This window comes from Scyliorhinus canicula, chromosome 6 (assembly GCF_902713615.1).
Source record: "Scyliorhinus canicula chromosome 6, sScyCan1.1, whole genome shotgun sequence".
Lineage (NCBI taxonomy): Eukaryota > Metazoa > Chordata > Chondrichthyes > Carcharhiniformes > Scyliorhinidae > Scyliorhinus > Scyliorhinus canicula.
Window position 1 is genome coordinate 219,722,681 of NC_052151.1, and position 14,573 is coordinate 219,737,253.

General features: G+C 47.2%; 1 protein-coding gene across 5 annotated transcripts in view; it reads left to right on the plus strand.

The window, feature by feature from the left end:
- LOC119967885 (centromere protein Q-like) overlaps positions 1 to 14,573 on the plus strand; it is a 70,285-nt gene that overhangs the window by 53,642 nt on the left and 2,070 nt on the right. For 3 of the 5 annotated variants that reach the window (XM_038800974.1, XM_038800975.1, XM_038800973.1), the window contains exons 7-8: positions 5,194 to 5,313; positions 9,616 to 9,684. In XM_038800974.1, the coding sequence (XP_038656902.1) occupies positions 5,194 to 5,313; positions 9,616 to 9,684 (189 nt within the window). The remainder of the gene's footprint in view (positions 1 to 5,193; positions 5,314 to 9,615; positions 9,685 to 14,573) is intronic. The other 2 variants (XM_038800976.1, XM_038800977.1) reach the window with 2 other exon arrangements.

Sequence of the window (14,573 nt, forward strand, 5' to 3'; positions counted from 1 at the left end):
CCATACCGACCCCTTCCCCATTGTCCACTTCCTGACCATGGCTATATTTGCTGCCCAATAATAATTAATCAAATTCCCCCCCCCACACCCACCCACAAACTCCAAAATCAGTGCATTAAAAAAAAGCCTTTGGACTAAAGATGGGAGGTTCGGGAACACAAATACAAACCTCAGGAGAACCGTCATCTTCACAGACTGCACCCACCCCTCCAACGACAGTGAAGCACGTCCCACCTCTTAAAATCCCCCTTCATTTTCTCCTCCAGCCAGGCCAGATGCAACTTGTGTAGCTGCTACCACCCCTGCGCCACTTGGATGCCCAGATACCTGAAACTTGCCCCACTACCTTGAACAGAGCTCCCCCAGCCTCCTCTCCTGCCCCCTCCCCTGGATTGGGAAGACCTCACTCTTCCCCATGTTTAATTTGTACCCAGAGAACTATCCAAATTCCTCCAATATGCCCATGATCCCCCCAATACCTTCCAGTGGGTTTTTTTTTTTCTTTTTTTAAATTTTAGAGTACCCAATTAATTTTTTCCAATTAGGGGCAATTTAGCGTGTTCAATCCACCTAGCTTTCCTTCCAGTGGGTTTGATATATAGAGCAATAAATCGTCCACAAACAGCGAGACTTTGTGCTCCACCCCACCCACCGCACTATCCCCAGCCAACCCCTCGACGTTATAAGTGTCATTGCCAGTGGCTCTATCGCCAAGGCAAAGAGCAGCGGGGAGAGTCGGCACCCTTGCCTCATCCCACGATGCAACCTAAAATACCCTGAACTTACCCGGTTGGTCCGCACACTCACTGCCGGCGCCCGGTACAACAACCGGACCCAATCCACAAACCCTGCCCAAACTCACCCCAGCACCTCCCACAACATGTAAGCCCATTCCACCCAGTCAAAGGCCTTCTCTGCGTCCATAGTAACCGCTACCTCCACATTCCATCCTCCAGTGGCATCATTATAATGTTTAACAAACGCCTAATATTGGCCAACAGATACATCCTCTCTACAAACCTCGTCTGATCTTCCCCATCACTCCTGGCACACAGACCTAATCCGTGAGGCCAAGATCCTGGCCAGCAACTTGGCATCCACATTCTTTATTTAAATTTAGAGTACCTGATTCATTTTTTTCCAATTGAGGGGCAGTTTAACGTGGCCAATCCACCTATCCTGCACACCTTTGGGTTGTGGAGGCGAAACCCACACGAACACGGGGAGAATGTGCAAACTCCACATGGACAATGACCCAGGATTGAACCTGGGACCTCGGTGCCGTCAGGCAGCAGTGCTAACCACTGTGCCACCGTGTTGCCCTTTTGGCATCTACATTCAGCAATGCAATTGGGCGGTCCCAATCCTTCTCCCTGCCTCTCCCTGTTCTTAATCCTTCTCCCTGTCTCTCCCTCTGTTCCCAATCCTTCTCCCTGCGTCTCCCTGTTCTTAATCCTTCTCCCTGTCTCTCCCTCTGTTCCCAATCCTTCTCCCTGTCTCTCCCTCTGTCCCAATCCTTCTCCCTGTCTCTCCCTGTTCCCAATCCGTCTCCCTGTGTCTCTCCCTGTTCCCAATCCTTCTCCCTGTCTCTCCCTGTTCCCAATCCGTCTCCCTGTGTCTCTCCCTGTTCCCAATCCTTCTCCCTGTCTCTCCCTCTGTTCCCAATCCTTCTCCCTGTCTCTCCCTGTTCTTAATCCTTCTCCCTGTCTCTCCCTCTCTTCCCGATCCGTCTCCCTGTCTCTCCCTCTGTTCCCAATCCTTCTCCCTGTCTCTCCCTCTGTTCCCAATCCTTCTCCCTGTCTCTCCCTCTGTTCCCAATCCTTCTCCCTGTCTCTCCCTCTGTCCCAATCCTTCTCCCTGTCTCTCCCTGTTCCCAATCCTTCTCCCTGTCTCGCTCTCTGTTCCCAATCCTTCTCCCTGTCTCTCCCTGTTCCCAATCCGTCTCCCTGTCTCTCCCTCTGTTCCCAATCCTTCTCCCTGTCTCTCCCTGTTCCCAATCCGTCTCCCTGTCTCTCCCTGTTCCCAATTCATCTCCCTGTGTCTCTCCCTGTTCCCAATCCTTCTCCCTGTCTCTCCCTCTGTTCCCAATCCTTCTCCCTGTCTCTCCCTCTGTTCCCAATCCTTCTCCCTGTCTCTCCCTCTGTCCCAATCCTTCTCCCTGTCTCTCCCTGTTCCCAATCCTTCTCCCTGTCTCTCCCTCTGTTCCTGATCCTTCTCCCTGTCTCTCCCTCTGTTCCCAATCCTTCTCCCTGTCTCGCCCTCTGTTCCCAATCCTTCTCCCTGTCTCTCCCTCTGTCCCAATCCTTCTCCCTGTCTCTCCCTGTTCCCGATCCTTCTCCCTGTCTCTCCCTCTGTTCCCAATCCGTCTCCCTGTTCCCGATCCTTCTCCCTGTCTCTCCCTCTGTTCCCGATCCTTCTCCCTGTCTCTCTCCCTCTGTTCCCAATCCTTCTCCCTGTCTCTCTCCCTTTGTCCCCAATCCTTCTCCCTGTCTCTCCCTCTGTTCCCAATCCTTCTCCCTGTCTCTCCCTCTGTTCCCAATCTTTCTCACCGTCTCCCTCTGTTCCCAATCCTTCTCCCTGTCTCTCCCTCTGTTCCCAATCCTTCTCCCTGTCTAGTTCTCTGTTCCCGATGCTTCTCCCTGCCTCTCCCTCTGTTCCCGATCCTTCTCCCTGTCTCTCCCTCTGTTCCCGATCCTTCTCCCTGTCTCTCCCTGTTCTTAATCCTTCTCCCTGTCTCTCCCCTGTTCCCGATCCGTCTCCCTGTCTCTCCCTCTGTTCCCAATACTTCTTGTCTCTCTCTCTCTCTCTCCCCTACATTGACACTTTTGCTGCTGCTTAGTGTCTAACCTTCCTTCTCTGCATATAGACTGCCTTACATATCATACCCTTTCAACTCTCCCTGTGCTCATGAGTTCCATATTCTCATCGCTCTTCGGGTGAAGAGGTTTCTCCTAATGGTGATTATATGGACAGCCTCTGGTTATGCTCTTTTCAACCAGAGGCAGCATTTTCTCTCTCTCCTCTCCATTAGGTGACTCCTCAGTCTTTTGTCAAGAGAAAAGAGACCCAGCCTGTCAGTCCTTTCCTGGTATTTATAGCAACACTTTTGTGGCATCATCCTTGTAAATATTCTTCGGATCATCTCTCCTGCCTTTATATCTGTTTTATAATGTGACTAGATGCATTAGGTGATGCATTTTGGGAAGATTAACAAGGCAAGGAAATATGCCCTGAACAGTAGGATGCTATAAAGTACAGAGGACCAGAGGGATGGTGCATCTCCATAGGTCCCTGCATGCAGCACAGCAGGTAGATAAGGCAACCACATATGGGATACTTGGCTTTAATCGCTGAGGGCGTAGAATATAAGAGCAGGGAGACCATAAGAAACAGGAAGAGGAAATGAGATGAAATGAAAATGGCTTATTGTCACAAGTAGGCTTCAAATGAAGTTACTGTGAAAAGCCCCTAGTCACCACATTCCGGCGCCTGTTCAGGGAGGCTGGAACAGGAAGGATGATACGTTTGGCCTCTCGATCCTGCTCCACCATTCAATAGGATCATGGCTGATCCGGAATTCCTCATGTCCACCTTCCTGCCCTTTCCCCCCCTAACCCTCGATTTCTTTACTGATCAAGAATCTATCTCAGCCTTAAATATCCACAAGGACTCTTCCCCACAGCTCTCTGTGACAAGGATCTCCACAGACTCCCAACCCTGTGAACAAAGAAATTCCTCCTCACCTCAGTCTTAAATTGGCTCCCCGACACTCTGAGACTCTGCCCTCTGGTCCTCGACTCTCTCCTGAGGGGAAACATCCTCTCAGCATTTACCCTGTCAAAGCCCCTTAATAATTCTAAATGATTCAATGAGATCGCCTCTTATTCTTCTAAATTCCAGTGAGTAGAGCCCCAACCTGTTTAACCTTTGCTCATAAGGCAATTCCTCCACATCGGGGATCATCCTCGTGAGCCTGCTCTGAACCACCTTCAATGAAATAATATCTTTCCTTAAATAAGAGCCCCCAAACTGCTCCAGATGTGGCCTCACCAGCAATACCTTGTACAGATGCAGCAAGACATCCCTTGAAATCAGGGCCAACATTATAATAATCTTTATTATTGTCACAAGTCGGCTTACATTAAAACTGCAATGAAGTTACTGTGAAAAGTCCCCTAATCCTCTCACTCTGGTGCCTGTTGGGGTACACAGAGGGAGAATTCAGAATGTCCAATTCACCTAACAGCACATCTTTCGGGACTTGTGGGAGGAAACCGGAGCACCCGGAGGAAACCCACGCAGACACGGGGAGAACGTGCAGACTCCGCACAGACAGTGACCCAAGCCAGGAATCGATTAGAATTTTTAAAAAAATGTTTCCAATGAAGGGGCAATTTAGCACGACCAATCCACTTACTCTGCACATCTTTGGGTTGTGGTGTGAGACCCACGCAGGCACGGGGAGAATGTGCAAACTCCACACGGACTGTGACCCAGGGCCGGGTTGAACCCGGGTGTCAGTGCCGTGAGGAAGCTGTGCTAACCACCTCACCATCTTACCCTGTAGTTGGATTTTTAATTCCAGATTTTTATTGAATTAAAATTTTGCCATGGGAGGATTTGAATCTGGATCCCCAGAGCATTACTCTGGGTCTCTGAAAAATATCACTGTGCCCCCACTTCCCCATAGATAGGGGCTGAATGGCCGGCGCAGACACAATGCAATGAAGGGCCTCTTTCTGTGCAGTAAAAATCTGTGACTCTGATGCAAACTGCACACAGTGCTCCAAAAGTGGTCGAACCAAGGTTTTGGTATAGGTTTAACCTAGCTACTTTTCAATTCTGTCCCTCCAGAAATAAAGGCTAGTGCTTGGTGTGCTTCTTCCTGACCTTGATACCCTGAGGCACAACTTTTATTCATTGGAGCATTTGTGTCGTGCGGTGCCTTTGCCCCTCTACCCCACCTGGACACATCCCTTCAATGTACGAGGTGACCTGTCTGTTCTTCCTCCCATTTGTCTGGGATAAGTGAAGTTGAACTTCACTTGCCAATTATTCGCCTGTTCTGGAAGTTTATTAATGTCGTCCTGTAATGTGTTGCCGTTCTCTTCAGTAGCAACGATTCCGTCTCCAAATCCCCAATTTGGTGTCATCTCAGTTACCATAATGACTTTGGATATCCTTGTGCTACAGAACGAGTTGGACAAGACTCTTGATACATTGGAACGGAACAGCGAAGAGGTTGAGAAGCTTCAGGATGAGATCAGTCGCCTGAGAGCCTTTCTGGATGAGACGGAAAATGATGAATTCCAGGTCGGTCTTACCCGTTGTGCCCACTGATCTGTGGCCTCTGTCACTATCTGCAGCTTAACCACCTCATTCTCACTTGTCCTCGTCTCCTACTCCCTTGAAGATGGTCTTCCCTCGCTCACCTAGGCTGTGAGCGTTGTCAGGCAAAGGGGGGGAAATGCTATGTCCAACCCTGATCCTGTCACCCATTAACATAGAAGGGACAGCCCATCTTGCCCAGACCAGCTCTACGAAGGATTTATCGAATAAGCCCCATGCCTACATGCTCTTTCCTATATTCCTGCAAATCTTTCTCTGTGAACTATCCAGTTTCCTCTTGACAGTTGAATGCCAAGTGGAAACGAAGCCACAGAGCAGCCATGATTTGATTGAATGGCAGAGCACGTTCCATGAGCCTTGTGGCCGTCTCCTGATCCTATTTCGTAGGTCACAAAGTTCCTGTTATAGAATCTGCTTCCACCATCTTTTTCAGCACATTCAGCTCTGCCAACTTGCCAGGTAAAACAGGTTTTTCTTGTGCCGCCCCACCCTGGCACTTTGCCAATTTTCTTCAATCTTCATCTATCTGGTTCTCAACCATCCTGCTACTGGAAACACTTTCTCCTGTTTTGCTTCATCTTGAACACCTTGATTAAAATAGGAGAACGATCCCAGCTTCTCCAGTCTCTCACCATTAACCGAGCGCTCTCAAACAGAAACCCTCCTGAAATATGGCCCAAGATGAGTCACGACTGTGGCTCTCAGTGGATCGCACTCTGGACTCCAAACCAACAAGTTCAACGTTCCACAAGAAAGTACCATGAAAAATCAGAGTAGGAGTAGGCCATTCAGCCCCTCGAGCCTGCTCTGCTGTTCAGTAAGAACAAAGAAAATTACAGCACAGGAACAGGCCCTTCAGCCCTCCCAGCCTGCGCCGATCCAGATCCTTTATCTAAACCTGTCACCTATTTTCCAAGGATCTACTTCCCTCTGTTCTCCGCCCGTTCATGTATCTGTCTCGATGCATCTTAAATGGTGCTATCATGCCCGCCTCTACCACCTCTGCTGGCAAAGCGTTCCAGGCACCCACCACCCTCTGCGTAAAAAACTTTCCATGCACATCTCCCTTAAACTTTCTCCCTCTCACCTTGAAATCGTGACCCCTTGTAACTGACACCCCCACACTTGGGAAAAGCTTTTTGCTATCCACCCTGTCCATACCTCTCATAATTTTGTAGACTTCAATCAGGTCCCCCTCAACCTCCGTCTTTCCAACAAAAACAATCCTAATCTCCTCACTCAACCTTTCTTCATAGCTAGCACCCTCCATACCAGGCAACATCCTGGTGAACCTCCTCTGCACCCTCTCTAAAGCATCCACATCCTTCTGGTAATGTGGCGACCAGAACTGCACGCAGTATTCCAAATGTGGCCGAACCAAAGTCCTATACAACTGTAACATGACCTGCCGACTCTTGTACTCAATACCCCATCCGATGAAGGGAAGCATGCTGTATGCCTTCTTGACCACTCTATCAACCTGCGGTGCCACCTTCAGGGTACAATGGACCTGAACTCCCAGGTCTCTCTGTACATCAATTTTCCCCAAGACTCTTCCATTGACCATATAGTCCGCTCTTGAATTAGATCTTCCAAAATGCATCACCTCGCATTTGCCTGGATTGAACTCCATCTGCCATTTCTCTGCCCAACTCCAATCTATCGATATTCCTGTAAATTCATGGCTGGCCTGACATCCACATTCCAGCCTGTCCCCCATGACGCGTATCTCCCTTGGCAGTCTAACTTGACCATGAGTAAATTCAATGATGCAGTCTCCACTGCTCTCTGAGGAAAGAGTTCCAAAAACTAACCATCCTCTGAGAGAAGGAATTCCTTCTTTTCTCTTACTCAATCGGGAGAGCGCTTATTTTGAAACTGTGGCGCCTAATTTCAGATTTCTCCATGAGGAGGGGAACAATCCTCTCGGCATCTACTCAATCAAGCCCCCTCAGGATGTTACATGTTTTTATGAGATAGAAAAATAGAAACTACAAGCAGTATAGGTCATTCAGCCCTTTGTAGCTGCTCTGCCATTCAATATGATCATGGCTGATTCTCTATCTCAGCATCACACTCCCCGCATCCTCCCGTACCCCTTTGCACCTTTACCTTTCCTTCTTAAATATATTCCGTGGTTTGGCCTCTGTGGTCACGAATTCCACAGGATCATCACCCTCTGAGTGAAGAAGTTTCTCCTAATCTCTGTCCGAAATGGCCTCCCCGGTATCGTGACACTGTGACCTCTTGTTCTAGAATCGCCACCCCCTTCAGACACAGGAAACAGTATCTCTGCGTCCAGTTTGCCCGGCCCTGTCAGAATTTTATATTTCAATTAGATCTCCTCTCATTCGTCAAAACTCCAGTAACGTCAGACTCTGTTGACCCAATCTCTCCTCATATGATCACCTCTCATTCTTCTCCACTCCCAAGGGATAGCGACCCAACCCGTTAAACCTTTCCTCACAAGAGAAACGCCTTCATTCCACTCCCGCAGACTTAGCACAAAATTCGAGGCACCCCTGCATTATCAGATCAGATGTTAAACCAGTGCTTCCTAAACTCTTTCCCACGTGAGCCCATTTTAATACCTCAGACTTCATGTGACTCCAGAGTAAGAAATGAAGAGCGTGGAATGCAGGGGTTAGTGAATTGTTGAGCTCCTGGCTTTGCCCTGAAAAACAAGCGAGGCCCACCTTTTAAACAGGCTATGCTTACAGCAGAACTTGGATCTTGGAGAATGGGTGACTGAGCCATGCCCGACAATGAGAGACAAAGCGCAAGCATTTAAAGAGGCCTTTCAGCTGCCCAAACTAAGTCTGATAATAAGAATAATCGCTTATTGTCACAAGTAGGCTTCAATGAAGTTACTGTGAAAAGGCCCTAGTCGCCACATTCCGCTGCTATTGCTGCCTCAGAACTCACAACCCCAAATCTAATCCTGCAACCCCACCGGGGGTCACGGCCAACCGTTTGGGAACCTCCAGCTGGAGATAAAATATCCCACTGCTATTATTTTGAAGAAGATCAACTGTCCCTGGTGTCATGACCGATATTTGTCCTTCAGTAAACGTCACTTTATATTTAAAAAATAATTATCCGTTCGTTTGCACAGTTCTGTTTGTTGAACATTGCTGTGCGCAAATGGATTACCATCCGTCCTACAACTTTATTGACTGCAGAACACTTTGAGACGTCCAGAGGTCGAAAAATACACTGTGTAAATAAGACCATAACACATAGCTGAGGAATTAGGCCACTCGGCCCATCGAGTCTGCTCCGCCATTCAATCATGGCTGATATTTTTCTCATCCCCATTCTCCTGCCTTCTCCCCATAAACCCTGAACCCCCTTATGAATCAAGAACCTATCTATCTCTGTCTTAAAGACTTTGTTCCACGGCCTTCTGTGGCAATGAATTCCACAGATTCACCACCCTCTGGCTGAAGAAATTCCTCCTCATCTCAGTTTTAAAGGATTGTCCCTTTAGTCTGAGATTGTGTTGGCTGGTTCTAGTTTTTCCTACAAGTGGAAACATCCTCTCCATATCCACTCTATCCAGGCCTCACAGCATCCTGTTAGTTTCAATGAAATTCCCCCCCTCCAACGAGTACAGACCCAGAGTCATCAACCGTTCCTCACACGATAAGCTCTTCATTCCAGGGATCATTCTTGTGAACCTCCTCTGGACCCTTTCCAAGACCAGCACATCCTTTCTTAGATACGGGGCCCAAAACTGCTCACAATACTCCAAATGGGGTCTCACCAGAGCCTTATACAGCCTGAGAAGTATGTCCTTGCTCTTATATTCTAGCCCTCTCGACATGAATCCTAACATTGCATTTGTCTTCATAACTGCCGACTGAACCTGCACATTAACCTTAAGAGAATCGTGAACAAGGACTCCCAAGTCCCTTTGTGCTTCTGATTTCCCAAGCATTTTCCCATATAAAAAATAGTCTATGCCTCTATTCTTCCTACCAAAGTGCATAACCTCACACTTTTCCACATTGTATTCCATCTGCCACTTCATTGCCCGCTCTCCTGGCCTGTCCAAGTCCTTCTGCAGCCCCCCTGCTTCCTCAATACTACCTGTCCCTCTACAGATCTTTGTATATCTGCAAACTTAGGAAAGTGCCTTCAGCACCTTCTTCCACATCATTAATGTATACTGAAAGCCTTTTTGTTCCCATCTCATTTTGTTTCCAAGCTGTACTCTCCTCGACACAGGACAACTGACCCTTTTTTCTTTTTGTGTTCCTGCAGAATGTGGATACTGGTGTTCTAAACCTTCCTGAGCTCCCCGAAGCCAGTTTCCAGCAGGCCACCCTTCAGGTTAGTGCCCACAGCATGCTGAAATAGGCCAGCAAAGTGAGGGAAGCAGCCACATCCTGCCTCAAGATAAGGTGGGAGCAGTGCTGAAAAATTGAACGTGGCATATAGGAAGCAAAGACAGCATTGTAAACAGTATCGGTGGAAGCACAACACTGCAAAGCTATTCATGGATTAAGTGAATGGGCATAATTGTGGCAAGTGGATCCATCTTGGATTGAAAATGGATGGATTATTGGGACAGACACCACAGGTTGGGATCCAAAAGCCAGCACCCTGGGGACCGAATGTGTGCCAGGTTTTGGATTTTCCCAGGTTCTGTTCACCCGGGGTGGATAGAGCTGAGGGTCGTCCGAGGCCGTCTCAGATCATGGGGACCACACTGGTGCACCACAATAAATGTAATGCAAAGCCTAGTTGAGCACACCAGCGGCAGGGATTAGCGGCAAACCAAATTATCCCAGTATTTGGACAAGTCTGAATTCCATTTAACCCTGTGTCAAATGGCAATGTTTTCAATAACATCTGGTTTTCGGGCAGCCAGATTTGGACAACCAGCCTGTACTTTCTGAATGGTGGTCACCTCGAAGCAGTGGCGATCCACAGGGACGTGTGGTGTTGGGGAGGGGGTTTGGCAATAGTGGTGTTCAACTAAACAGGCCATTAAAATGTCATGAACAGGAATATGAATAGAAGTTATGTTTCAGCTAAACAAAGCCCAGGTTAGACTACATGTGGAATACCGGGAGCAGTTCTCGGTACCATACTGTGAGGAGGATATACTGACCTCGGAGGGAGTGCATTGTAGATTTACCTGAATGGTTTCTTTACTTCAGAAATGTAATTACAGAGAGAGATTACACAGCCAAGTTTGCATTCCTTGGAATTTGGATGGTTATAGGGTGATTTTTGATCGAAATTTTGAAGATGGTACAGTGGACAAATCGGATAGATGGAGGTAAAGTAGTTCCATCAGTTGGGGAATTTAGGACGAGGAGACAGCGTCTAAAAATGATAGGTCAACCTTTCAGGTGTGAAATTCTGAAAGACCTATACACACTAACTCTCTTCCACAAACCGCAGTTGGTGCCAGATCAGTTCTCTTCAAATCTGTGGAGATTGTTAGATATGGAGCAATGCCAGGGTTACGGACTTAGATCACAGAACAGCCGTGATCCCGTTCAATGCAGGAACAGGCTTGAGGGGCTGAATGGCCCCCTCCTGTTCATATAAGTGGAACATTTGAGAAGAAAAGAAACAAAGAACAGCAATGAGAGAAGGATAGGGGCGATTTTTCCCCAATCACTTGTCAGAAGGTTACGTTCAGCCCAGTCTGAGATTTTCCATCAATGCATTAAACAATTGGGGAAAAGTATATTTGGGGTGGTGGGACATGGATGGTGTTGGGGTTAAACACAGGAACAGGCCCCTTAGACCTCCAAGCCTGCGCCGACCATGGTACCTACCTCAACTAGAAACCTATCCCCTCGTACTTGACTCTCCTACCCGAGGAACGAGCATTTGACTATCCACTCTGTCCATGCCACTCATAATCTTGTAGACATCTATCAGGTCGCCTCTCAACCTCCGTCTTTCTAGTGAGAACAGACCGAGTTTATCTGACTTCTCCTCATAGCTAACGCCCTCCATACCAGACAACATCCTAGTAAACCGCTTCTATATCCTCTCCAAACCATCCACATCCTTCTGGTAGTTTGCCGACCAGAATTGTGCACAATATTCCAAATGAGGTCTAACTAAGGTCCTGGACAGCTGCAACATGACTTGCCAATTTTTATATTCAATGCCCTGACCGATGAAGGCCAGCATGCCATATGACTTCTTTTTTTTTCTTCTTTTTTTTAAATTTAGAGTACCCAATTCATTTTTCTAAATTAAGGGGCAATTTATCGTGGCCAATCCACCTAGCCTAGCCTGCACATCTTTGGGTTGTGGGCGTGAAACCCATGCAAACACGGGGAGAATGTGCAAACTCCACACAGACAGTGACCCAGAGCCGGGATTGAACCTGGGACCTCAGCGCCTTGAGGCAGCAGGGCTAACCCACTGCACCACCGTGCTGCCCACCCGTATGCCTTCTTGACCACCTTATCCACATGTGTTGCCTTTTCAGTGATCGGTGGACATGTACGCCCAGATCTCTCTGCCTGTCAGTACTCGCAAGAGTTCTACCATTTATTGTGTAATTCTTACATGCATTGGACCTTCCAAAGTGCATTACCTCACACGTCCGGATTAAATCCATCTGCGATTTTTTTGCCCAAGACTGCAACCAGTTTATATCCTGCTGTATACTCTTGACAATCCTCTTCACTGTCCCCAACTCCACCAATTTTTGTGTCGTCAGACTAGCTACATTTTGTTCCAAATCAGTTATATACATCACGAACAAAGGCCCCAGAACTGATCCCTGTGGAACGCCGCTAGTCACAGCCTTCCATTCAGAAAAACGCCCTTCTACTGCTACCCTCTGTCTTGTGTGCCCAAGCCAGTTCTGTATCCAACTTACCAACTCTCCTCTGATCCCGTGTGACTTCACCTTTTGTACCAGTCTACCAGCAAAGGCTTTACTGAAGTCCATGTAAACAACATCTACTGCCTTTCCCTCATCTATCCTCTTTGTCACTTCCTTGAAAAACACGATCAAATTAGTGAGGCACGACCTCCCCTTCATAAAATCATGCTGTCCATCACTAATAAGTCCATTTGTTTCCAAATGTGAGTAAATCCTACCTCTAAGAACTTTTTCCAATAATTTACCTACCACTGACGTAAGGCTCACCGGCCGATAATTTCCTGGATTATCCCTGCTCCCCTTCTTAAACAATGGAACAACATTGGCTACTCTTCAGTCCTCTGGAAATTCACCTGTAGCCAATGAGGATGCAAAGATTAATGTCAAGGCCTCAGCAATTTCCTCCCTTGCCTCCCGCAGTATTCTGGGGTAGATCCCATCAGGCCCTGGGGACTTACCTACTTTAATTCTTTTAACGATGCCTCTTTATTAATATCATCATGACTCAGAATATCTACACACTCAACCCTATACTCCTCATCCGCCTAGTCCTTCTCTTTGGTGAATACTGAGGCTAAGTATTCATTTAATATCTCTCCCATTTCCTCTGGTTCCAGACATAGATTCCCTCCAATCTCCTTGAATGGACCAACCCTTTCTCTTGCTCTTTACATATGTATAAAACGCTTTAGGATTTTCCTTAATCCTGTTTGCCAATGACATTTCATGTCCCCTTTTTAGCCTTCCTAACTCCTACCTTAAATTCCTTCCTACTTTCTTTATATTCTTCAAGGGCTTCCTCTGTCCTAAGCCTTTTAGACCTTGCCAATGCTTCCTTTTTATTTTTGACAAGGTTCATAATATCCCTCTTTATCCAGGGTTCCCTATACTTGCCACCCTTATCTTTCGTCCTCACAGATACATGCCAGTCCTGAATTCTAATTAACTGACATTTGAAAGCCTCCCACATGCCGGGTGGTGACTTTCCCTCAAACAGCCTCTCCCAGACATCAGATCCTGCCTAATGCTGTGGTAATTAGCTTCCCCCCAGTCTCACCTCCACCTGAGGACCACTCTTGTCCTTATCAATAAGCAGCTTAAAACTTACAGAATTATGATCACTGTTGCTGAAATGATCTCCTCCTGAAACTTGGATCACCTGGCCCGGGCTTATTTCCCAGCACCAGGTCTAATATGGCCCCTTCCCTATTTGGGCTATTTACATATTGTTTCAGGAAACCCTCCTGGACGCTCCTTACAAATTCTGCTCCATCCATGCCGCGAGCAGTACGTGTGTCCCAGTCAATATAGGGAAAGTTAAAATCACCCACCACGGCAACTTTATTGTTTATGCATCTTTCCAAGATCCGTCTGCATATCTGCTCCTCTATCTCCCACAGGCTGTTGGGAGGGCTGTAGTAATCCCCCAACATTGTGACTGCACCCTTCCTATTCCTGAGCTCTATTCCAGATTGCCTCGCTGCCTGAACCCTCCAAGGTGTCCTCCCTCCGCACAGCTGTGATATTCCCCTTAACCAATAATGCAACTTCCCCCACCCCTTTTGCATTCCCCGCTATCCTGCCTGAAGCATCTAACTCCTGGAATGTTTCGTTGCCAATCCTGTCCATCTTTCAACCAAGTCTACAGTGTAGCATTGCCACTGTGCTCGTTTTTATTGAGCACGATTCGCCCAAAGTCAACTAAAGCAGCTGGGAAGAGTAAGGAATTGGGACCACGAGTAGCATATTTTCACTGATTCTGAAAATTCATTGGGTTTAAATTCATGCCCACAAAACTGGACACGCCTCCAGATGGAGCCAAACATCATGGCGAGGTTCCACTAACTGACCTCCTTTACTGGCCTTCATTTTTTGGGAAGCGAGGGTTGGACTCCTGTTTCAAAGTTTTTAAATATTGGAGAATTAATTTGCTGGGAAAATGACTTTTGTACACCAATAAAACAAGGAAATGTTTCCGATGTAGTTAAAAGTCATTTTCAATGATCCAAACACTAATCCTTCAGAACTGGTGGATTAAAATCGCTTACTTTTGGTGATCCACTCATTTTTCAGCTTTATTAATAAACACGAACCAGGTCACAAACACTTTGTAACGCAAAGGGAAAAGGCATAAACAATTCAATCCTGCCCAAACTGTTGTGCAAGATTTTACACGCAGATCAGTTTGAATGGAAATTGAAACTCAGAGTGGTGATTGCATTCAAACATTGGAAAGTCTATTCCCTTGGCTCCCTTGCAGGGAGGGCTATGGTGTGAGTGATTACATATAGAACATAGAACATAGAACAGTACAGCACAGAACAGGCCCTTCGGCCCTCAATGTTGTGCCGAGCCA